This window comes from Chinchilla lanigera, unplaced genomic scaffold (assembly GCF_000276665.1).
Source record: "Chinchilla lanigera isolate Chin_1 unplaced genomic scaffold, ChiLan1.0 scaffold00047, whole genome shotgun sequence".
Classification (NCBI taxonomy): Eukaryota; Metazoa; Chordata; class Mammalia; order Rodentia; family Chinchillidae; genus Chinchilla; species Chinchilla lanigera.
The window spans coordinates 2,481,982-2,507,239 of NW_004955448.1; the positions used below are offsets into that span (position 1 = coordinate 2,481,982).

The following is a 25,258-nucleotide window of genomic DNA, read 5'->3' on the forward strand; positions in this document are numbered from 1 at the left end:
AATGAAGGAAAATTTTTAGAATAGCCCATGCCTGGCACATCAGAGTTTTGGGAGTTTCTGTCACAACCGGCAGAGCAGAGACCCAGGCTGCTTCCTCAGGTGTAACATCTGTTTCTGATTTTAGTTCCTCTGAACGCAGGGGCGTGTGGTTGGTGGCCCCCCTCATCGCCAGGCTGCCCACATCTGTGCAGGGACGAGTGCTGAAAGCGGCTGGGGAAGAACTAGAGAAGGGACAACACTTAGGCTCCTCTTCAAAAAAGGAGCGAGACAGACAGAAACAGAAAAGGTATGGCCGGAAGGTGTGTCTCTTAATGTGAAAGTGTAAAGAACACCTAAGGTAATCTATCTAGTGTCCTGGAAATACACGATCATTGCAGTCAGCACCCACTAGCATTTATTTTTCAGTAGAAGGGAGGTACTCTGTTGGGCCAGGCTCTGTTCCTAAGAAGTTGCAGGTGTTTGGTACACTGGTTCTCAGCTCTGTCTGCGCATCCAAGTCACTGCTGCACTTTTGAAAATACTGTGAGCCCCACTTGGTATCAGGCAGTCAGACTGGATTAGCCGCTTGCCAATGCATGTCATTTTTAATTATTTCTACTTTTCTCAATTTCTGATTTTCTAATTTTCTGAATGAGGTGCTAATAATAAACAGTTATTTTTAATTCTAGCACGTTAGATCCTGAAATAGTTATTAATATTTCCAACATTTAGGTGGCTTGTTCCTGACTAGAAATTAAAATCTCTAAGCCACCAAAGCTAATGTTTTCTTAATAATTTATTTTATACCTAAGGAAAGGTTTCAACAATTACTTTCAAAGTCTGGTTATATTATTGAGGGAGAATAGAACTTCATGTTGTGATTTAGCATCATAGGAATAAAGAAAAAAGTAGTAATTTCTTCCATTTTATAAACATTCCAAACATTTTTCTTATTCTCTAGTCAATGAGACTGTCGTAGCTGCCTTTTATCGAGATCTTATGAAATGCTATTTCCTGTTTAAACTCACTGTGTCCATGAGCTTTCAGAGTCTCTCAGCAGGCCCATGGTGCATGCTCTCCTTGTCTGCTTTTTCAGTGGAGGAGCTGCGACAGTGCAGGGTTATGTAAGTTGTGCTAGGATGCACAGCAAAGGAGATGACGGATGTTTAAGCCCAGGCAAGCTGGCTTCTGAGCCTGTGCTCATAACTGCAGTGCATTTTGTGGCTGCCTAGCAGTGCATATGTGCATATGTTTTATCTGTTACCTGGTTCTTCACCATCTTTGCCAGTACTAATTAGCCAACCCCAAGACATAGGTCTAATTTTTAAATCATGTTTGCTAGTAGATGATGATGTGTGTGCTGCTTGACTTCCCAGAAGGACCGATGGTCTCACAGAGGTAGAAGGTAGTTCTTAAATCAGTGACTCAATCCTACGTTACATGGAGCTGATTGAAATATTCTGGCTTAGATTTCATTCTAAGAAATTTTTGTGTATAGCTCTTGGTTTGTCAGCTGTTCTCTAATTAAGGATACTCTATTAAAATGCCAATTTAAAAATAGAAGTTTTGACAAATGCCTTGAAACCCCTGTACCAGCAGAAGGCATGGGCAATGGTGGAGCTGGGCACTAGAGGTCGCCAGCAGCAACCCAGGGCTTGCTGGTTACCCTAGTTTTACCAATACCCTGAAAAACAAGGCAAATCTCAAAAATAATCACTACACACGCAGAGGTCTATTTCCTACACTTTAATAGTTTTAGGTGAAAATTTTCTCAATTTTTCATTTTATTGCCTGATTAAATAAATATTCTTTCTAGTGCGTATTTTAAAATTCTACTTATTGATGTAAAATACTAATTCATTACCTTTTCCTGTTCTCTACCACACATTCACATGCAATATGAATTTATGCTGGTTTGTGAATGCCTTCCAGGGCAGTAAAGCCTATAAGTCAAATAGAAGCATTACAGTTGCTTTTAATCTCATAAGTGGAGGTGTGATTTAACTTTTCCAGTGGCCTTTGGTAATTTCCACCCCTCCTTTATCTAATAGTAAAATAAATGAGAGCAAATATCCCAAAGGGGAAGACATGAGTATTGGAACAGGAAGCAGTCTATTCTTTCTAACCAGACTTGCTGTGATGACTTCCTTTGCAGTATGTCTCTTTTGAGTCAACAGCCTTTCCTCTCACTGGTCCTCACCTGCCTTAAGGGACAAGATGAGCAACGGGAAGGCCTCCTGACATCTCTCCAGAATCAAGTTAACCAGGTAGGGCCAAGTATAATATTAAGCCAGGCAAGCATCTTTCCAATGGTATTCATTGGTTTTTCTTTCAAGTACTAAGATTCAACAAATAAAGGCACATTATATCTTGATGAGATGCTGGGAAACAACAGTCTGTGGCCTGTTCTCCAACCTGGCATTCTAGTCCCTGCAAGGTGAACAATTTTCTAATATTATGCATATAATACATGTATATAGGCTATACAAGTAAATTCTTAGGGGCTGGGGATTTAGCTCAGTGGCACAGTGCCTGCCTGGCAAGCGCAAGGTCATGAGTTTAATTCCTGGTACTTAAAAACAAACAAACAAACAAACAAACAAACAAACCACCAAACCACCAAGTAAATTCTTACATGTTACTATAATTTTTTAAGCAAAATGTCTTCCTCTCTCCTAACCCTGCCTCATGAGTGAAGACCTGTGAGAGTCTGTGGTATAATGGAGGTGATTTGAGGCAGAGGAACCATGTCCTTGCTCTTCAGGCTGGGCTTCCATGTGGTAGGGAGGTTTCAACCTGACTGAAGTTCCAGGGAATCAGTCTTATGGCCGCCAAGACTTAGTGTGATTCCAGTTGAATACATAAGAAACCCACTCATAAGTTAGAAGGTGTATTGGTTCATTTGCAAAGAATTTGAAAGTCACCTATTCACTAACCCTGCTTCCTCTGATCAGTGAGAAGCAGTTGCCATTCTGTGAACTGCACAGAAACTGAATGATTGAATTAGAAAGGGAGAACTTTAAATCAAGGAAAATGGATAGATGGGCCATATGAGACATTTGTCCTGAAGCAGAGCCAGCTGGAGCCCTCATTGTGGTACCGTGACTTACGGGATTAAGTCTTTCTCCTGAATGTGACTGCGTGGACATGGACAAGGGCACTTAACTTGTGTTTCTCACATGTGTAGTGAAATCTCGCAGTGTGGGCAGTAAGGCCCGGAGTCACTTACACTTGTGGTCTCCTGCCTTGCTTACTACCAGTTACGGCCTTGCTCACCTGCACTTGTCACGGTTGCTCATTTCTGTTCCTCAGACTTGCCAAGCTTTACTTTTACTGCCCGCACATCTTTTCTTCTCTTAACAAAGAAGGATTCCTTCTAGGACAGTAGCCTGTCTACTCCTTTGTTTCGCTCAGGTCTCTGTTCAGACGTTACCTTCTTAATGAGGCCATGATCACCTCTAAAAATAGGGCCTCTATTGTCCTTCTCCCCTTGCTCTGCCTCACACCACTTGTTCCACTTCCCTTGTGTTCATTTGTTCCACTAGTATGATATCAGCTCCGTGAGAGCTGTGTGTGTTAACTGTCTCGCACCTTAAGTGAAGCTTGGAAGAGGCCCATGTCTTTCCCACATGAGATGTGGAAAGTGCTCACTTCTCCTCGTGTGGTGTACTGTACTTACAGGTCAGCTGTTGGCATGAATTACTTCTGCATGTGACTCATTTTACTTCTTGCAAAATGATTCTCATTAGCTACTAGATTTTTTTCTTGTTCTTGCTGTGTGTTTGTTTGCTTGTGCCATCTATTCTAGGGTATAACACACTGTGGCTTGCCTTACCCCAGGAAACTTTCCCTTCCCCAGCATTAACATGAGTCAGTGAGGAAATGAAGAAGCAGCCCACTTTATAAATTTGTATGCTACTTGGTTGGTTGATGTATAAAATGACACATTTTTCAAAATGGTTTACATTCTTTGTATTCAAGGAAAACTATGTATTAAGATGGCAAAACTTTAATGATACATTTTCTAGGGTTTATAGGACATCCCTAGAAATATAAAATGGGACCAATGTAAAATGCATTCTAGCTCTCCAGTATTGTTCTTCATAAGGCCAGTGAAACAATGTAGTTTTTAAAATTTTGTGAGTGCTTAATTTGATGTGTTCTAAAGTATTTTCTCAGACTTAGTGATAGGATGTATAATTTGATAAGATTTTCTTTTCCTTCTAGAAAGACAGGTGGAAAAAGAAGTAGCCAAGTTTCTGTCTGCATGAAGAAAGGGAAAGAAAGCTAAAGTTTATACAACTTTCTTTTGTTATTTGTTAAAGCAGAAGTTGTTTTTGACTGTAAATAAAAAACTCAATTTAAATACCAAAAAATTTAATTTTAAGTGGTGAAAGTTTTTTTCTTTTCTTTTTTGGCCTGACCTTAGATTTTAAGTAATTGGAGAGAAGAACGATACCAGGATGACACAAAGGCACGGCAGATGATGCATGAAGCTTTGCAACTTCGCCTCAATTTGGTAAGGGACCTTCCTAGTGTTTTCCCTCCATCACATCCACACTGTATCTGCGAAAATAGCTCCAGCTTCCAGCCTCTGCTGTGGGGAGGTGTGCCAGCGCCATGAGGCGTCCCAGTGTTTGCCTTCTGTAACGACTTCTCTCTCTCAAGCCTTCTGTTTTTCTTGCTACGGGAGCTGAGTTCTAGATAGCAGTAGGTATTTTAAGCCTTGATTTGTCTTCTCCACCCTATCCCTGTCAAGCAGATTTCTCTTTAGTTTGTGCTAAGAGTAGGTCTCAGAAGACCACCTTGAGATGAGTGTTAGCTTTTACTATTCTTATTTTAAAAATATTAAAATCCTTCAACTCAAAATTGTGGAAGACTTTGCATCAAATCGATCAAGAGGACAAATCTTGCAGAGATATTTTATAGAAATTTAAATTTTCTTACACATTGTACATTCCTTTGAACTTTTCTTTCCTGTTAGACCCAAATGAGGCTTTCTTGGGGGCCGGTGAGCCTGATGTGTTGTTTTAACCCAGTACCCACACAGAGAAGCTGGCAAGCCTCAGGCAATATGGTCACAGGCTTAGATGCAGCAGTAGCTGAACACCACAGAGGTGAAGATCATCAGGTTATAGTTCTGACGGTGTTCAGGTTGAATTTGACTATAACGACAGCATAAAACTGAGTATCATGAAAGACGAGGAAGTAAGCTATTGTTTATCGGTGCCCACACTCGAGCATTACTCTTCTTTCTTTAACTTTTGAATGACCAAACCATAATAAAGAATCCAAAAACACTGATAGACAGCTAAGCGAGAAGGAAGACAGGTTAATCTTTAGTCCACACAGTGCGGCCTGGCTCCTCCCTCTCACTCTCACACCGAAACAAACTCTTTCTTGCATTCGCGTGCTAGGTGGGAGGAATGTTTGACACAGTACAGAGGAGCACCCAGTGGACCACGGACTGGGCCCTCCTGCTCCTTCAGATAATTACTTCCGGAACCGTGGACATGCACACTAACAAGTATGTTTTTATCATTTCTTGTTTATTTTACTGCATGTGTACATGGTATAACCTTTGATGTACTGAGCAAATTCTAGCACACCTTATTATCTTAGGTGCCATGAAAGGTTCTTTGCCTGGATAGAAATGCTCAGTAAATCAAGGGCATTTTGGCTTCCCTTTAAAAGAATTTTCTTTCCTTTCCTAGTGAATTATTCACAACAGTACTTGACATGCTGGGTGTTTTAATCAATGGAACGTTAGCCTCTGACCTATCAAATGCATCCCCAGGTGGATCTGAAGAGAACAAACGTGCATACATGAATTTAGTAAAGAAACTGAAAGTAAGTTTGTGATCAGCTCGTATTATGAGGTCACAGTGTTTCTGGAATTTGTCTTCTAGTGCATTTTATTCAAAATTATTATCTATTAATTTAAACTAATTTTTAAAACTTAAATTAATTTAGTGTGGTGATTTACTGTTTATTTTACCTTACCAATACCCCAAAATTTATAAGCATACCATCCTATAAATTTTTCTTTAAAAAACATATTATATTCAATAATTTTAAATGAACCTTAGAAATATGGTGTCAAATATAACCAAGATGCTAACATTAGATGTAGGATAAATTCATGATAAACATCTACTGGTATTTGTGAATCTGACCCTTTATGAACTATCACCATAGTCTTTGAAATAAGCTGTTAAAAAAAGAAAGAAAAAAATATAACCAATGACTTTACAAATAAAATTAACTGATGGTTACCTTGTGGTCTGACCCTGGCTGGGTAAGAGAAAGTGTTCCGTGCTGCAGCTTCTGTCTTCTGAGTACAAATGCTACTCTAGATTTTTGTCACTTCAGCACTATGATGTTTGCTGTATAAAAAGACAGCTTTTATGTGTGTTCTATTTTCTGTTTAAATAGAAGAAATGAAACAGACTCATCACTGATTTGGAGTTCTTCCATAGACCATGTTCAGGGTTAAAGTACATGACAGCTATAAAAAGGAAATGTTTCACGGGGGACTTCCTTCTTGTTAACTTTTGCCTGCGTTGTAATTTCTAAATTTCTGTCCCACTCCTCCCCTTCCCCCTCCTTCCCTCCTCCCTCTCTCTTTTTCTTTTTTTCCCAGAAAGAGCTAGGAGACAAGCGGTCAGAAAGCATAGACAAAGTTCGACAGCTGCTACCTTTGCCCAAACAGACATGTGATGTCATCACTTGTGAGCCTATGGGTTCTTTGATTGACACAAAGGGAAATAAAATTGCTGGATTTGACTCTATAGATAAAAAACAGGCAAGAGGAAATGTTTTTTTTTTCTCATTCATAAATTTGTTTATATAGATCATATTTTTATCTTCCTAAGGTTATAAAAAGAAGTCTCAACTTTTCAGTTTCTTAGCTTCTTGAAAGGTATAGTCTTATTGTCTTAAGTATAGTGATCATTAGTATTATAAACAGGTCAGCTCTTTGAAGAGCTTCACTTGAAATGTTTGTCTGAATTTAAGCAAATTCCTAAATCTACCAAGGGAAAGCCAAATAAAAGCTTAGTGGGGCGGGGGAGAAGAAAAAAAGTTTTACTTTAGAATTGCAAGCAGGGTATATGTGGATAAGGAAATTTTCATTTATAAATATTCTCATGTACTAATTAAGCTGTTTCAAGGGCAATTATTTTAAATGTTATGATACATTCTTAACAAATACATGAAGATTTGTTTTATATGACATATTTTTATATGTCTTCTGAAATAGAAGATTGGTCAGTTACTCTTTCAGTGAACACTGATCAATCACAGTTAACACTGAGCAAACCACAAAGGTAAAAGACCAGGCGCCCTCCCCTCAAGAGAAGTAGATAGACAACTGTGGTGTAATGAGATTTGTGAGTCATGGTAAGGAAAGAGTGTGAGGCGGTGAGAAAGAGCCACCAAACTCAGAGGAAGGTCATTAGAGTGGGTCCTGTGGATAGTTGACAGATGAGTTATTTCAAGGTTTAAGAACTAGGAGGGATAGTATGATAAGGTGGAGGGATAGTATGATAAGGTAGAGGGAAGAGTTTATTTAAGGCATGAAAGAATGCACCTTATAGGAAAAATGCAGTGCAATGCGACTGCCATTCAGAGTAGCTGAATACCCAGTACCAGTGTAGTTATAGAAAGAGAAAAGCTGTAGTCGTGGTAGGTTGAGTGTGGGCTGTCTAACGTGAGACATCCAGATCCCTTTGGATACGTGATCTTTGTACCAAGAAAAATGGTCTCAGCTCGAGAGAAACATTTGGAAACAGTTAATTCATAGGTGTAATTGACTGGTTTCAGAAACCTCCCACAAAAGAGTACTCACATTTAATGGAATGCCTGAGTAGTTATTTGGGAGCCATCCGAGGCAAAACATGCTCACATCGTCATATGGGGGAAAGTTCCAAGAGACAGTAACCAACTAAGGGAAAAAATGAGAAAGTTGTATTTTCAGAAAGATTGACATTCCTCTTCTAGAGTCATTAAAGATACACTGAAGGACTCTATTTGTACCTGTTGCTATAATTTAATTTTATGGTACTATTACTGCATTCAGAGATTGGCTTATTAAGTACATTGAAGGTTCCAATATCAAATCAAGTGCATGCAAGTTTGGATTGAAGTTGACATGAACCCAGTCAGACGCTGACTGTGTCTTGACTTGAATTTTGTATTAGCTTAAAAGTAATCTATTCTGGAGATTTATAGCTGGTTATATTTAGTATAGTAAAATCAACTTTGTAGTTTACTTTAGAAACTTTTTTTTACTAAAACAGACTACACGAAAAGTGCCCCTTTACAGTGACATACGCTAGACTGCGTATTTTGCCTGAACAGGGCATCACGCGGTGTAAAGAAGGCGGAAGTGACCTCTGTGTCTGAGTGCTGGCTGCGTCTCTCCAGGGACCTAGCTGGTTAGTCCTAACTGTGTGTGCTGCATTCTGTAAGGTTCACACCAGCAAAAATACTCTGTGCGTCTGTGTCAAAGCAAGCCTGGCCTGTGAATCAGGAAGAGGTCTGAGTGTGTTGTCATAGAGCGTTATTTTACCGCAGGGTCTCCAGGTCTCCACAAAGCAGAAGGTGTCCCCTTGGGACTTGTTTGAGGGTCAGAAGAACCCAGCTCCTCTGTCGTGGGCCTGGTTTGGGACTGTCCGAATGGACCGCAAAGTGATTAAGTACGAGGAGCAGCATCACCTCCTTTTGTACCACACACACCCCATGCCCAAGCCCCGAAGCTACTACCTCGAGCCACTGCCCCTGCCTCCTGAGGAGGAAGAGGAAGAGCCCACATCTCCCATTTCTCAGGAACCAGAAAGGAAATCAGCTGAGCTGTCAGATCAGGGAAAAACCACAACAGATGAAGAGAAGAAGACCAAGGGAAGGAAGCGCAAGACGAAACCGAGCTCACGAGTTGATGTGAGTGGGGAAATAAAAGGATGGGTTCACTCACCTCGCGTATGCAGTTTTCTGCTGACCAAATTGTGTTCCTCGGAATGTAACAAAAGCAGTGTAAGCTTTGTTGTAAGAGTTATCCTAACAAGTTTCTGTAGTAATTAATGAACTGCACAAATGAAAGATTTAAAACCTTTTATTTTCCCTCCTCTACTTTTTAAAAATTTCTCCATTCTACTTTTAATAACTTTAATTTTAGCAACCTATGTGAATAATAGTTAATATTTCTGTGCCTTATAATTTAATTTCTTAGAACTCCATTCTCTTATATTTTCATTATTAGGCCTTTTTAGCATATTTATGGTATGTTAAGTGGTTGCTATCTGTACTAAATTAGCATAAACAGCTCTTTTTGCCTTTCTCTAAAGTTATATCTAGTATATCCATCCAACAGCATGTTCCTGAGATTTATTTCAGCGTTGTGTCTACCCTTTTGTGTATTCTACTTTTTCACCATATTTTCAGGTTCTATAAAAGATAAATAAAACTTGACATAGTTTTACCTCATGCTTGACATAGTTTTACCTCAACACTCCTTATAAGTAGTGTTTTGTTTTAAATAACACAGCATTATTAGGTGGCAATTTAGAAATGATTTGATAGACAATCGAGGATACCTGGGATGAGTATCTTTTCTTTTCAGATGCAAAGGCCCTAAGCCATCTCATTCCCCAAGTGAGCCCTGTCATGTCCCCTCCTCCTTTCTTCTAAAGCTGCTGCTTTCTAATAGGATGTGTCCTTTTGTAAAATAACAGGGTACTGAGATTCTGATTGTCCCTCATTTTCTAGGCCTAGTAGAGAAAGGAACGCTGATGAGGGAAGTGAGACATTCTGGTGTGGCCTTAGAAGCTGCAGCTGCTAAGGAAGAAGCTCAGGGAGTGTGGGAGACTCTGCTTCTTCAGAGTGCTTCCTTACAAGCTGCAAGGAAGAGGGAAGGCAGAGAGTGGTTCTGAAGCACTGTGGGTCTTTCTAGCATATTTCCCTCCAAACTCAGGGTATCAAGACTCCCAACATCCTCTCACAGTTGTGGAGGTTGTACCGTATTGGTATACTGAATGCACTTTTAATATTTTAAAAACACTTCACCAGGTATCATTTTTCATTTCTGTCCAGTAAAGACTACTTTCGTACACGTGTGTGTATGTGTGTGTGTGTGTGTGTGTGTGTGTGTGTGAGTGATGCTAGGTATCAAACTCAGGGCCTTCTGCATGCTAGGTAAGCACACTGCCATTGAGTTGTGCCCTCAGCCGAGTACTTGTTAAGCCAACTCTACTGGGTTAATTTTACAAAGAATAGATTTGTACTGTTGCTTTTCATCTTCTTTTCTATAACAACAGCTTTATGTACTGGGGCAGGAAGTATTTCAGCCGTACAGGAAGCATTTACATTAATTGGTTGTATATTGTGTGGAGTTCAACCTTTTTTAAATCTCTATGTTAAAGGAGTATCCCCAGAGCAACATATATCGAGTGCCTCCCGATTACTCGCCCATTTCCTCTCAAATGATGCGCCATCCTCAGTCCACCTTGTGGGGTTACACCCTCTCGGGCCAGCCCCAGCAGCCCGGCTTTTTCCTTCAGAGTCAGTCTCTTACTCCAGGTACGTGACAAGGGAAGATAGTTGGCTGGGCTGTAGCTTGGGGTTCTCTTATGTTTTAACCTGAAACCTTTCCAGAGCTTGGGAATTTGAACAATTAAGTATTCAGCTGACATTTTTATAATCCCCCCACTCAAGATGTGTTCATCTAAAATAAGGCTTCAATTGGGTGTGGTGGAATGTGTCTGTAATCTTAGGTACTTGTGGAGCTATGGTGGAAGGATTGCACCCAGGAGTTCATGGCCAGTCGTGGTAACCTCTTCTGGAAACAAATAAGACTGTTAAGTGCAAACCACAAAAAGCAAAGTAGACTTAGTGATAAATTTAGAAGACAAACAATTGTATTTTCTTTTTGACTTTTTTGAATCCCAAGGTCCATATGAAGTGTTTAGCTAAACTTTATGGATATCAAAGTGAAAAACACAAGGGCTATAAGTTGAACACTGTAAAAGCATGCACTCAAGACCTCTCCCTAGATGCCATGTAAGAAAATAGTTCTAGAGAAAAGAATTATTTTTGAAGATTATGTGAGTGAATTCATAGGATTTTTCTTTATGTGAAAATCTATGAAGTTGGGGAAGAGTATATATAGTGTGATTCCACTCATGCATAGTTTAGATGTAAAACAATCCCTCCCCATACCCACATATGCATATCTTACCTCTCATCACATACACACACACCCATGATTAAGCTGTAAGGAAAGGTGAGGGAATAATAAATATCATATTGGAATAGCACTTGGTAGAAGTTGAGAAAAATGATTAGGAATATACAGAGGACTTTAGGTATATTTATAACATTTTATTTCTTCATTTGGCTGGGGGGAAAAGTTATAGGGGTTAGGAAAATTGAAAGTAGATAAAGGGCCAGAAGTGGTATAATTCCAATATTCTTGGAGGCTGAGGCAGGAGAATCAAAAGTTTGAGCCTAGCTAGGGCAACTCAGCAACTTACTGAAACCCTGTGTTAAAAAATGAAAAGTTTTCAAAAGGGGCTTGGGCTGTAGCTCAATGTGAAGATCCTGGGTTCAACCCCCATTACAGAAAGAGGGAAAGGATAGTCTAATTTTTAAAAAAGTTTTCCCTTTTCTGTAAATGAATCAGTTATGCATTAGTATAGTTCCAGTTCTTGTTGTAATGAAAGTGCTTGGCACATGTTACTGAGTTCACTTTCCATTGCTTGCGGATGTTCTTCAAATGCCACCAAATGGCTTAATTAATCCTATTACTGACTGTGATACGAAGTTTTAAAAGTAATACAGGTTTTTCAAATGAGCACTTGTTCTTGGTGTTTTGAGACAGGATCTTGCTTTGTAGCTCAGGCTGGCCTTGAACTCACTGTGTAGCTTGGGCTGGCCTCCCAACTTTTGACCGTCCAGCCTCACCTCCCAAGTGCTGGGATTGCAGGTGTGTGCCACCATGCCCAGCTCAAGTGAACGCCTTTAAAATGTTTGTTTCCACCACAGAATTTGCTTTTAACAAAGAAAATATCTTTTGTGAGTAATTTATAGTTACTCTCTGTAATATTCATCCAAACATAGGCTGTGGTGAATGAAAGATTAGCGTTTGCTATGAAGCCAGCAAGTTGAAAAACTTTCTTGTAACTGATGAAAGCCCGTGACAAATTATATATGCAGATATGTTAAGGATTTCCTTTGGTTTCTTAAACAACAATATAGTCAGTGTTTCTAGTCTTACTTGATTTTAAACGTCAAAAGAAGAAATGGTTTTTAGAGTTGTGGTATTTGAAGTTTCCAAGTATTTCAAGTTTTCAAAGTATTTTCATGCCCTTCTATTCAAAAATAGACATTTTATTTTGCTGTGGTAAAGCAGTTAAAATAATAAGAGCTGTAGACTTATTTAAGAGACAAGTTTGTCTATGGCTGGCTTAGGTCGCCGGGCAAAGTACATCACTGAGCCAAATGTACTATGCAGGTAATAGTCCCTGAGTGCCTGGTATCACTTTGAACCCACAGAATTCCCAAACTATGTCCACTTCTTGTTTCTGGCATTTGGTTTCATCAGTTGTTGTGTGACCTGTATGAACCCATGTACAATTAACTTGTATATTGCCCTCTTCATCTTTTGAAAATGATAAACTTAACAGATCTAAACAGTCAGAGTGGAAGGGCAGTGCATTAGGATCCCTTTTGCTCATATTGTGAGACTGATTTAGAAGGTGAAATTTCTGCGTTTTTATAAAATAAGGAGAACTGGGTTTTTTAGCATTCAGAAAACCCTGGCTTTTTGTTGCTTTCGTAGGGGGCTCCAGATTGGACCCTGCTGGCTCCTTCGTTCCAACCAATACCAAACAAGCTCTGTCCAACATGCTGCAGCGCCGCTCAGGTGCCGTGCTGCAGCCGCCCTCCCTTCATGCCATCACCTCACAGCAGCAGCTGATCCAGATGAAGCTTCTGCAGCAGCAGCAGCAGCAGCGCCTTCTCAGGCAAGCCCAGGCTCGACCTTTCCAACAGGTTTGTTCAGTGCTGCAGTGCCACCTTCTGCACTTCATTGCCTCCTCCAGCTAGGGGTGGGCTTGGTAGGTGGCGTATTCTTCCTACATGCATATACCCAGACACTTTTATACAGACTTATAAATACCTGCTCTACTTTCTATTTTATTGTCATTGATCAAAGAAGTCAAAATACCATAGTTTATCACAACTCTCTTTCAAAATAAGTGCTACTGACTTGCTAGTCATTTGAAACTATCAAGTAAATTTTTAATTTTTTACTTCAAAATTGTGTCTCTGAAGCTCTGATATTCCTAGGTTTCTCCTACAGAATCTTGCTTGACGCTGTTTTTAGTGTATGATCTGCTCTGTAGCAGACAGTGACTAAGTAACACACAGCAGTCACTGTATGGACACATTTAATTCTTGATTCATATTATTCCTGTTTTTATGCCCTACAACTCAGTTTTCTTTTTAGATAATAATTGTGTTTAACAAAATATCAGTGAAAGTTGCTCCAAACTTGGTATAGACACATGGAAACTATGAATCTGTATAAGTACATTTATGTAAGGGTGAGGTGAGATTATGACTTTTTTCTAGTTTCTGTGATTATATATTTTCCATCTTTTATAAAATGAGCATGCACTAGTTTGATAATAATTGCTAACACTAATAGAGCACTTACTGTATGCCAGAACATTTCTAAACATTTTAAATGCATTAGTTAGCTCAGATCCCATGAGAACTCTAAGATGAATTAGGTACCTCTGATCCTCAAATGGAATAGCTGGTCTGGATTTGTGTTCTGCTTAAGAGAAGCCATAAGATTCTAAATTTTTTTTTTTTTTGTCTTTTGGATAACTTCTTAAACGTCTCTCTGTTTTATAATTCATGGCAATTTTGCATTTGAGACATGGATTTGGGGGAATTAAAGTGGAGAGATTATTCTTTAAAATAGTTCCTTTTTACCTGAGTTATAGGCAGGACAAGAAAGAAGAAAGTAGCCACAGTGCATGAGGGTATAAACAGCAGTTACTACATGCTTGTCTGTCTTGGCCTCTAGAGATTGCTTTAGCTCCCTGGGTGTCAGGGAGGGGAGGCCTAACTTGCTCCTAAAACATAATGATAAAATATTTAAAACTTACTGACTTTGCTACTATAAGCAACATTTTTGGAGCTATTTAAGACATCATTTGGTTTTAATTTTTATTGAAAATTAGCAAACATAGTTATGGCACTGCTTTAAGTCCTCATTGAGATGAAAGCATTTATTAGAAGTTGATAAGCCATTCTACTAGAAAAAATTCAGCTATCTTTTAAGGTAATAAAGCCTAAAAAAATTTACTTAATTTAGTGTTTCATATTTGCCTTTTTATCACACTGTATAATTTCCCTTGTCTGTAGCCCACTTTCAAACTGTTACTGCTGAATTCAGCTTTAATAACTGTAAGTGGTCCTAAGCCAGGGGAAAGTGCACTGGGCCATTTGCAGGCCAGCCTGCCTGCACTCAGAAGGTTCACTTCTTAATAACTGTGACAAACAATTTCACTTAAAACAACAAATTTTAAAAGGAATTTCATAAAACAATCTACAGGCGGTCAAGGGTATCTTTGCACATGTAAAGGAGACAGGTTGATGACCCCACGTGCACTTGGTCAATGCCCTTATCTCGCAGCTTCCTGGAGGCATTTAATGTACCAGCCGATATTCTTTTGTACCACTCAGAATTATACTGATTGTACTAACGGAAATTAGTGGTAGTCCTTATTTTCTTTCTGGTTTTTTCTTTTCTTTCCTGTCAGTATTGGGTATTGAACCCAGGGCCTTTGTACTAAGCTACGTCACCAGCTCCCTACTTTTTATTTTGGGACAGAGTCAGGCTAAATTCCCCATCTGAGGCTTGGACCTGTAGTCCTTCTGCTTCTGCCCTCCACAGTGCTGAGATTACAGGTGTGTGCCGGCGTATCCAGCTTATTATTTATTCTTTTGTACTAACTCTGTCTTAATGTTGGAACTTTCAAAAAATTTTTTCTAACGTTTAAGTTCATAAACATCAAGAAATAGTTCATTGTCAGCTTCACAGCTTCAGAACAATAATTGCTGTACAGTATTTATTTCACCTTCTCCCTTGACATGTCTCTAACAATTGAAACTTGCCTTGAAGTCTCAGCTGCTTTCTCTAGCAACATGCCTCTCACCCTGTCATAATTCTTCAAGTACTGGGTAACTGAGGAAGGTATTTTAACATCATGTATTCATGGGAGCAGCAATATTTAAGAGTAAGAAAGATTTACATGTATCATATACTGTATTTCGCCTGCAATTAGGTGTTCCTGTGGAAATGTAGTGCCTTTCCTCTGTCCTAATGGGTCCTGTGTGAGCTATTAATATACCTGGAATCTAGGCGAAAATGGTGCTGTGGCAGGAAAAATCCTCCTCATAATAATCCACATCTAAAGTAAAGGCAAAAATATATGGAGTATAAATAATATTGCTAAGTTGTATGTAGGTATGTATTTGTTTATTTATTTTGGGTACCGGGAATCAAACTTGGGACCTCGCACTTGCCAGGCAGGTGCTTGTGCCACTGAGCTATATCCCGAGCCCCAAAATTTTATTTATTTATTTATTTATTTATTGGCAAGTTGTTGTAGTATATAATGTTAGGCACAATTCATTACTTTTCTAAGTACTGATCATTTTATGATAAGAAACAATACAGAAATGTTGATTCTAATTTTGGAACTAATGTTTTCTCAGATTAAATACCAAGAAATGAGTTGAATTTCTTTTGCCATACAAAGGCTAGTAACTCCTCCCAGTTTTTGACTTCTTCTGGAGAAAATTAGATATTGTTTTTCTCCTTGTCTTTTGTAATTGCATTATTCCAGAAACCTGTTTCCTGTATTGTAGCAAGCTTATTGGAAAATTTCCATTATTCTTAATCTTCATGATTGACTGTGGAATTTCAGCAGGTCTTTTATAGCGTGATTAATTTCTCCAGGCTTTGGGTGTGACTGTTTCCAAGGGCAGTTTTTCAGTAACCCACTTTCTTTTGAGGTCAAGCATTAGGCTTCTTAATATCTTGTACACTGTATCATCGTTTCATCTACTAGCACAGATACAAATCTATGACATATCAAATGAGCAGCTATTTTCAGAAGCCTAGAACTTCCTGGTAGCCTGAGTCCTTAGCAAGGTAATTTTTATCCACACACTCAGCTGTCACTCTGGGTGCTTTCAGAGGACTCACCCCTGCAATGACCTCTGCTGTGGCTGTCTTCAAAACCTGGATGCAGCAGAGGAGATACAAATTTCTGAATTTATGTTGCAGTCCTTTTGCTCTTCCTACCTAATTAGATTAATGTAGTAATCGTTTACTCAGTGGCAGTAGTACAACAAGCTAATAAAAATGTGTAGTTCTTCTAGGAGTTCTTTTGGTTTCTTAGAGTATGTTTTCATTGTCTAAATTCTGTGACACAAACTTTAGAGGGACCCATTCCAATTTCAGTGTGGAAACTATCTTACAGTGTGGTATTTTATTTTTTGTATATCCTATGGGAACTATCAAAAAACATACAATATTGATTTTAATAATACAAAACATTACTTGCATTATTTTCCCAGTCATTTCTTTCCTATACTCAGTGCTTTTCTTCTGAGAGCAGGAACTTTTTTCCCTATCTCTACAATGTCAATCATTTAAGGAAAAGCCTTTCAGAAAGAACCTTAAGTTTTGATGCAGAAAAGGGGCCTTATTTGGAGGTGTTTTAGCTGAATTTCTTTCTCTCAGTGTATGAAACTATTCTGCTATTGTTTGCAGTAATTTGTACCTGACCATTTATTTTAAGAATCCAAACGAAGACAGAGGTAAGAGTCTAGCTTAAATTGATTGAGACAGGTTTGGCAGAAAGCAGTTTGGTACAAGCTACCAGTTACGAATCATAAAGATTTCCATGAAAGTGAAGGGAAGATTTCTTACAGATTGGAACAATGCCCAGGGATAGCTAGTGGGAGCTTATAAGTAGATTAGGTTATCACCTGTGGAGCAGGTCTCATCATTTGTGTATCCAAATGAAGGAATTAGGTAATCAAAGGAAGGAAGGACTATTAGGTCAGAATTCCCAGAATTGGTAGCTTGTTGGCAAAAGTGTACCTGTGACTTCATTAAAATAAACTTTTTTAAGTTGATGAGGCACATTTAAGTTGGGCAGACAGCCTTGGTTCAGTGACGGATCTCATACCCTAAGGATATGTTACCAGTTTGGATTATGTTACCTTTCTTTCTTTTCCTCTTCCCCTCCCACTCGCTCTTTAGTGATGTATTTCAAGAATATAGATGAGACTATAATAAAATAAACGCAAATGTACCTATCCCCATCTAGTTTTATTAAATACTAGTGTTCTGCCTATTTATGGCAGATCGTGTCATGAAAAAAATCACACATATGAAAAAGGTTCCTTGTATTTCCTTCCATTTCCCTCCCTTCATATGAAGAAGCAGTCACCTCCATGAGTGTAGTATTTTTTCTTTCTTCGTGTTTTTATACTTTACTACATATTTTTGTATCTGTTTACATGAACATTGTACAGTAGTGCTTTACTTATTTGAAATGATAAAAATGGTATCACATATGTTTTTTTATTCAAACTCATGTGGCTGAGTTTTGAATTATATTCACTTTGTTACACATTGTTTTATTCATTTGTTTGTTCTGTTGATTGCCATTTCATTTTGGATATTAACATGTTATTTACCCATTCTCTTGTTGATGGCCATTTAAGGTATTTCCAGTTTTTTTCTTACTGTTAATGCAATAGTAAACATTCTTGTGTATTTCTTCTACACACATTGAAGTAAAAAAGTAGAAGTAAAAAAGTGCAATCTTGATTTCCAAAATTGTGTTGATTCCCTTTAGTAATAATGAATATTTTCCTTTTTCTGCATCCTCACCAATCCTTGATATTAGTAGACCTTCTTTTTCCCAATCAGAGCAGGTACAATTGTATTGTGGTATTTGCAATTTCTTGATTACTTGCGTTTTTTAAAGTATCTTTTATTATTTTATTTTTTATTCAGGTTTTCCCTCATGTAAATTTCCAGAACATACAATTGGAGTGTATTTCAACTTACATTTTTATTTTTAAAGGTATACAAAATAGCTTTGTGGAAAGGAATCTTGAGTTTTGGTAATTACTTTTGACACATTTACTTAGGGATGCACATATACACTTGGTGATAAAAATGAACTCAGGAGAGGAAGCCACTGAATTAGTAGCTGTGTCCTAAGTCCTATTGTTTGTTCGTTGGGTAGAAATCATGTCTAAGAAAGTGGATACTTTATTTACTACTTAATACCTGATATTTCTGTGTTTGTGTGAATGATGTGGAAACTGCTGATTTCATTGACTGAAATGATGATTAGGCAAATATTATGAACTAGAGGACAGTGTGTAGAGCCTGGTGTTTATGAGACAGGACAGCAGATTGTGGCATAGAGATGAACTGTTAATGTGGGGCCGGCTATTGGAATTAGGACTAATGTACAGAGTTGGTGAATTATGTACCTATATCAAAAATGGTGAAAATTGGTATTATTTGCTTAGAAAATTTCTCCTATATATTTTTTAATCCTTAGCATAGTAAAACACTTTTTCTGAAAAACCTTGGCTTTATGTCTGTCTCTAAACTTAGTGAGCTCAGGGAAACTTTTAATATTTCAGTTACTTTATCCCTTGGAATCCAGTTATAAAAGTGTTTAAAGAAGTGAATCATTTACCTGTGAAGTAGCATTTTTGCCTTTTCCAAATCACATTCCCTGTGCATGTGTAAACACTGATGGCACTGTAAATTTATATCCGTTGTCTACTGTGGTTGATGGAAGGTGTGGCTAGCCTGGTGCTCTGTGTTCACTTGCATTTATTGGGCATGGAGCTATGTAACTATGTCCTCCAACAGCATATGACCTGCTGACTTGTTCACTTACTGTCTTGTCTCTTTAATATGACCCACATTTTCCGAGCACTCCTAGGGGATCAGCTATGATGGAATCTGGCCCCTAGTTGGTCTCATTTAGTCACAGCGAGGGTCTGTTTCTGACACCTCCCTACTTCTTTTATATCACCATCTAACTTTCAAATTGTGCTATTCCTTTACAGTACAGGAATAGTATTTTATGAATATCACCATATTATTTATCAGTGTCCTAACCGGCAGTCGATCATTTGACATAGAGATTAATCTGTAGAGCCTGGGTCTTAACTCCCTAAAACATTGTTTTAAAGTGAAATATTTCATATGTATTTTGGCTTTCCACATCATTAGGCTAAAAAATCTTATCTGTGTTGTCTGCCGTTTTCTTGCTGTCCCCTTTCTGTAGGACTTCTGTAGCTCTGCTGTCTCCCTTCTGGAAGACTTTGACAACATAATGGTAACACCCCTGCTGCATTCCTTTTTCTTTTTTTCCTTTTTCTTTAAGTAAACCTTTATAGCATTATCATTTGAACATCAGAATGAGAAATGGTTTTTTTCTTATAATTGATGATAGTTACTATATTCATTTCACTATTACTTAGTTTATGTTTGAGATTATAATGCAGAATTATGAATGCATCAATCATATTCAATTTAATGGAATTCTTTTCTGAAAGTTTTCCCCTTTGATCACCTTATGATTTTCATTATATGTGTGTATGGTATAAAAACCAATAAATGTTCGTGAGAGCATAGACAAGTTTGTGCACCTTCATCCCAGTCCCAGGTTTGAGTCCATCTATTTCTGAGCTCCTGCTTCTCTCTATGGTAATTTACATCATCAGTAGAGGAACGCATGGCATGCTGATTGATAGGCCAATGCAAGATAATGAAAACTGTGGTTGTTATGAAATACACCCTTCTCATCACATCCCACTCACTGGCTATTCCCAGATTCTTAACAAAACGCCTCATCTCCTTTTTTCTTTCCGGTATGGAGATTTTTTTTTTCCTTTGAGCATAGGTCTTGTGCATGCACGTTATAAGACTTCACCTCTATTGCTTTGCCTGGGCTAGCTAAGAATGCATGTTTTGCATTAAATTACTTATAGGTTTCTATCAGGTAGCCAACTCACAACATAAACCCAAGAAGCATTAGAATAAAAACGAGCACACATCTCAGATGTGAATGTAAGTCACCTTGTTTCACTGCCATTTTAATGGGTAACGTTATACTTTTGTGAATGTATCCTTAATTGCATATTCAAATCTTGAAAATACTTTCCTTATGAAATACTTGTTATATAGGCAGTTTTTCTAAAAGTTATCTCAGTAGAGAAAAGTTCACAAACTTAACTCAAAATACTCAATTTTTCTTGATATGGTATATTAGAGAGCAGGTAAGGATTTTATTTATTTAAAAATTTCAATTAGATGATAATTTAAAAATATTTTGGAGACAACTTAATGTTTGCTGACGGGCATTTATTCAGATGATAATGGCATTCAGAGGAACACAAATTGCATCAGTCATTTACTTTTGTTGGAAAAAAGTATTCCTACAGACAAAATATTTTGTTTATTAAATATTTAAAATAAGCTTCTCTGATTTTATAAAATTCATTCAAATTAGTAGAAATGTGTCTTTGCTGTCCTTTTTACATTTCTTATTTTTTTAATGTTCTCCCAGATTAAGAAGTGAATGAATGTTTAGTCTACCAGTTGTTACATTCATCTTCCCATATTAGAAATATAATGGCTACATATGTTGTTATATTCACAATTTATGGACATGTTATTAAAGTATTAAAGATGCACTATTTTTTGAGATGTGTTTATTTTAGAATGAATCAGTATGTTCTAATATTTAGTATTAACTGATTCCCCCCAAAATTGTATTTGAAGTGAAACCTTACAGAAATATGAAATGGAGGTGACCAACAAATCTCTTAAAATTACAGAATTTTTTTCTGTGTCTGTTCTGCATTCAGAACTAGCTAGTGTGACACGATGACCATGCCTTCTCATTCACACCAGCTGTTGTTTAGTCTTGGGCACCACGACTCAGACTATTTCAGAGTAGGAGTCATAAATAAACCCTTCCTATTGATTTGCATTGTGTTAATATTTTATTTATAAATTTTCTAAAATCAGTGTTTTCAGAAATTGTCACAAAATCTGGCTGTGTTTTTCCAGAAACAATTTACTTCTTTACAACCTTTAAAATGATTGCAAGTTACTAATTAAGAATCTGAAGAGATAATTACTAGTAAATTGAATGTATGTCCAGGAAACTCCTAATTGTGAAATGTTGCTGCTTATAATGTATACTGAATGCTCATTTAAAGTATAGCCAGTCCTTTTTTAGAAATAGATTTTCACATGTACTCAGTTAACTGAGGGAGTGATTACTAATATAGACAAGAACAAGACCCAGAACTAAAAATGAGTTTGAGGTTGATTTATCAAAAATTTTAAACTTTCTGGATGCATAAATTCAAACGCTGCAAAGGCTTGAGTCAACCTTTCTTTTCCTGTCTCATTTAAAATATAGCAACAAGAAGAGAATTGTCCTGCGAAAGCTAGGAAGATGACTTGACACTGAACAGCACAGCCTCTTCAGGAGTTTTTAGGAAGTGAAAATTGTAGAAAATATAATGTATTTATATTTTGTTTTTAGAGGCAGACCTAAAGTAAAATGCATGACAATGACACGTGTGGGAATTAACTCGGGTAGCAAAGTGGAGAACGGCCTGTCTGACCTTTAGAATGTCCCACTTGATAGTAAATCATCCCCGTAGTGCATATAAACCAGGTATCTGAGCCACAGGAGCTCCAGCAGGGACACAAATGTCTTATATTCTCCCCTGCTAATATGCTTGAAATCATATAGAACCTGGCTAGACCCAAATATTCCATCCAAAACCAGCTCTGCCCAGAACTGGCAGCACATACCTATGATCCCAGTACTAGGGGAGAGGGGGCGCCTTACCTATCTTTTTTCCATTTGTAAAGATAGGAAGTTAATGTTGCTTCTCATTGTTTCAAGCAGAATAAAGACAGAGAAGTTGAGTTACTTTCCAGACATTCATGCAGGCAGAGAGAAGAAATCATTAGCTTGACAGATGCTAAATATTCAGTTACATTAGTTTTCCAGACAAAGGATCTATAAACTACAAAACAGTTGGACAGCACTTTGTAAAGTAATTTACACTGAAATATAAATCTTAGTTTACCTCTATATGTCTGAATTACTGAGCATTTGCAATGTAGACACTGTGCTAGGAACTGATTTTAAAAAAAATGAAATAACTAAAACAGTGACCCATGCATGTAATCCCATCTATTCAGGAAGCTGAGGCAGGAAGATTGAAAGCTCAAGGCCAACCTGGACAACTGCAGGAACCTTCCTCAAAATTAAGCAAAGAAGTAAAGCTTAGAATGTTTTCAGAAAATAACAGATAATCAAAGTGACCACATGCCCTAATTGCTGCATGAGATTAATGATCTCCCTTTGTCCTTGTCACCCTGGCCTATCCAATTTAGATGATACATTATGTAGCATATTCTTGGTTTAACACAGCCAAAACCGTGCCCACTGACTTAAAAAAATGTCCAACTCTCAGTCTTTAGGTTTTTTTTTCATTCATTCCCACATTATGGTCCTTGTTGAACATTTGTGAACTTTTTCAAGGTATTAAGTAACTTTTTTTTTCCCTCAACAAGTTGAATTATGTTAAAAAATTGATATAATATATTCCTGGCGTTATTCTGGAAAATCAAAGGTAGGAATCTGTTTCAGCCTTGCAGAGAGATAAAGGTATTTTCCTGTCAGAACAACCCCTGGTGACAAGGCTTTTCACCGAGAACTTGGGGCATGCTACCCATCTTCGCATGTTTGTGATTTTCTCAGGGTGAATATTGCACATCTCAATTATTTCCTGCTGCACTTAAGTAATATGTTAGGAAAAATTGACAGTGGGGAAAGAATATAATATGTCCAGATAATATCTAAAGGTGAATTTTAGCATGTCAAAACTGTATCTCAATTTTTTTATTTCTTTCTCCTTGCTGCTTTTAAAGTTATAGTCCCTTTCCTTGAATGTTAGTTTTTGTGATATTTTATGTAGAAAAATAAGTTTGTTTATATTTGTTAAATTTCCATGATTTCTAGTGTCATTTGTCAATAAGAGTGTTCCAGTAGTTCAAATACATCTTTTTCCTGGGAGTCTGTCCTCCTCCCCACTGTAAGTTTTAGTGTGTTCCACAAGGTTCTTCAGTAAGCAAAGGGGGAGTAGAGTTAGGAGAGTTTGCTTTATCTAATTACATGCAACTGTCCTACAGAACACATCCCATTCCCCTCAAAGCCCAGACAGGCTTACCAGTTGATTACCTATTGATCCCAGTGTTCTAACTTACATATAAATAGTTGTTTTCTTCTATTGTGTAAAAATGATCATACACATGTATCTGTTCTCACAAAGAAGCGCACAAATATATTTCAGGGCCTTATATGGAGTTAATGTCAAGGAGAATTGATGTAAAGAGTGGTATTTAAAGATTTGATTGATTTAATTTTCCATGGTCTCATTTTTGGATGGTTAAGCCCTCCTGTCCGGCTGGGTGAGCTTGTCGCACTGCCTAGCCTCTTTGAGCCTCGTGTGTTCCGTATGAAGAACATGGGATCTTCTTCTCTGGAGAACTCTTTAGAGAAAATGAGAATAAGGAGAGGCCCACACACAGGCAGGCACTGTATTGTTAGTGTGAGTGTTCTCCCTCTTAAGCTATATGTTTCTCCCTTTCTCTTTGCTGAAAATATCTGCAGTACTTCCCAAACACATTAAAATGTTTTATCTAACTGTAATTTAATCCATTTTAAAATAACATCTGTTGTAAGACAGTAGTAAAATAATTCTATAATAAAGCTCATTCTGTACACTTTGCGAATTCTGCAAAAACCTAGGGATGGCAGGAAGCCAGGTTTCTTTCTATGATTATTGCTATAGGCTTCCTTAGAATAACTTACGCCATCAAAACATAAAAACTTCATAGCACTGTTTTTATCAATATATTTATTGACCTAAGGCTAAGACATGTACTAAATTAAAACTGATGAAGATGTTAATTGGTATTATTTTACATGTACTTAGGATTATATTTGCAGTTGACTTACAGTCTTTTATTGACCGTCGTCTAATTCAGTGATGGTGAACCTTTTAGAACTTTCAGTGATAACAAATAGCCAGCCAGCTGCGGCATGCATGGCACAGGTTTGCCACCACTGGTCTAATTGATTATCAGAGTCATAGGTACCAGATTTTTCCCTTGAGTACATGCCTCAGTAAGCAATTTTTAGATCACTGTGAAGAAACTTCATTAAGAAGTCATGAAATTTTTGTATGTCATTTGCGTGTACCAGTTTTTCCCTTTTATAGGTACTGGGTAGTACAGCCCTCTGGTTCCAGGTTTCACACTTAGAGAATCATGCCTTTCTCCCAGAGGGGAATTTCTACCCTGCAGTGTACAGGAAGGGTGCCAGGGAGCCTCTCTGCTGTGCAGACCGTTGGTAACTTAGGCTTCTGTTTCTGTCTTCGTTGTCTTTGGGAGCATCTGTAGTCTTCTAAGAAGAAAAACTCAACACTCTGTACACACATAAGAAACTGATGAGAGCTAGCATGTAATGCAGTTTGAAAGTCTGTGAGTTCGTATTCATGTCGTGAGACTTGATGTCTTACATTGTTTGGATTGTTGACCAAAGCTCAACTCAGATACTTACTGTAATGACCAAGAGTTTGCCTGGGCTTTGTTTTGCAGGCCCAGCCAGGGGACCAGGCTGCTCTCTTTGCTGCACAAGCCCGACCCTCTCCTCAACTCCCCCAGTATCCAGGGCTGCAGCAGGCACAGGTACCGCATTCCTTCCAAGCTCATGCTCGATTTTTTAATGTGTTTTGTTTGAAGCAGGAAAGCCAATAAACCAGATATCAACTCCCTATCAGATCTAGAGCAGTTGCTTCTCCTTATAGATCATTGTTGTCATTTCAAAGAACCATTAGGAGTAATTGCTGAATCAGTCTCGGGATTGATAAAAGAGCATAAAATGTTTTAGGAAGTCCTTGAGTTAAAAATTAAATACTTCTGAACTATATTAATAATGATGGCAGATACTGAAATGTTTAACAGTCTTAGCAATACTTATGTTATAATGCATAATGTTGTAATTCATGACTGGGACTGACATATTCAAAGATAATTTTGATGAGAAATTATGGTAGATAA

General features: G+C 37.8%; 2 protein-coding genes across 2 annotated transcripts in view; one reads left to right on the plus strand and one right to left on the minus strand.

The window, feature by feature from the left end:
- Nucleotides 1-6,586, minus strand: part of P2ry12 (purinergic receptor P2Y, G-protein coupled, 12) — a 46,200-nt gene extending 39,614 nt beyond the window's left edge. The window contains exon 1 of the mRNA XM_005393019.2: nucleotides 6,256-6,586. The gene's annotated coding sequence lies outside the window, so the exon portion shown is untranslated. The remainder of the gene's footprint in view (nucleotides 1-6,255) is intronic.
- The window catches only part of Med12l (mediator complex subunit 12-like), a 306,200-nt gene that overhangs the window by 257,639 nt on the left and 23,303 nt on the right, over nucleotides 1-25,258 (plus strand). The window contains exons 30-39 of the mRNA XM_005393030.2: nucleotides 125-286; nucleotides 2,135-2,246; nucleotides 4,409-4,498; nucleotides 5,397-5,506; nucleotides 5,694-5,829; nucleotides 6,623-6,784; nucleotides 8,557-8,919; nucleotides 10,398-10,554; nucleotides 12,815-13,026; nucleotides 24,797-24,886. Of these exons, the coding sequence (XP_005393087.1) occupies nucleotides 125-286; nucleotides 2,135-2,246; nucleotides 4,409-4,498; nucleotides 5,397-5,506; nucleotides 5,694-5,829; nucleotides 6,623-6,784; nucleotides 8,557-8,919; nucleotides 10,398-10,554; nucleotides 12,815-13,026; nucleotides 24,797-24,886 (1,594 nt within the window). The remainder of the gene's footprint in view (nucleotides 1-124; nucleotides 287-2,134; nucleotides 2,247-4,408; nucleotides 4,499-5,396; nucleotides 5,507-5,693; nucleotides 5,830-6,622; nucleotides 6,785-8,556; nucleotides 8,920-10,397; nucleotides 10,555-12,814; nucleotides 13,027-24,796; nucleotides 24,887-25,258) is intronic.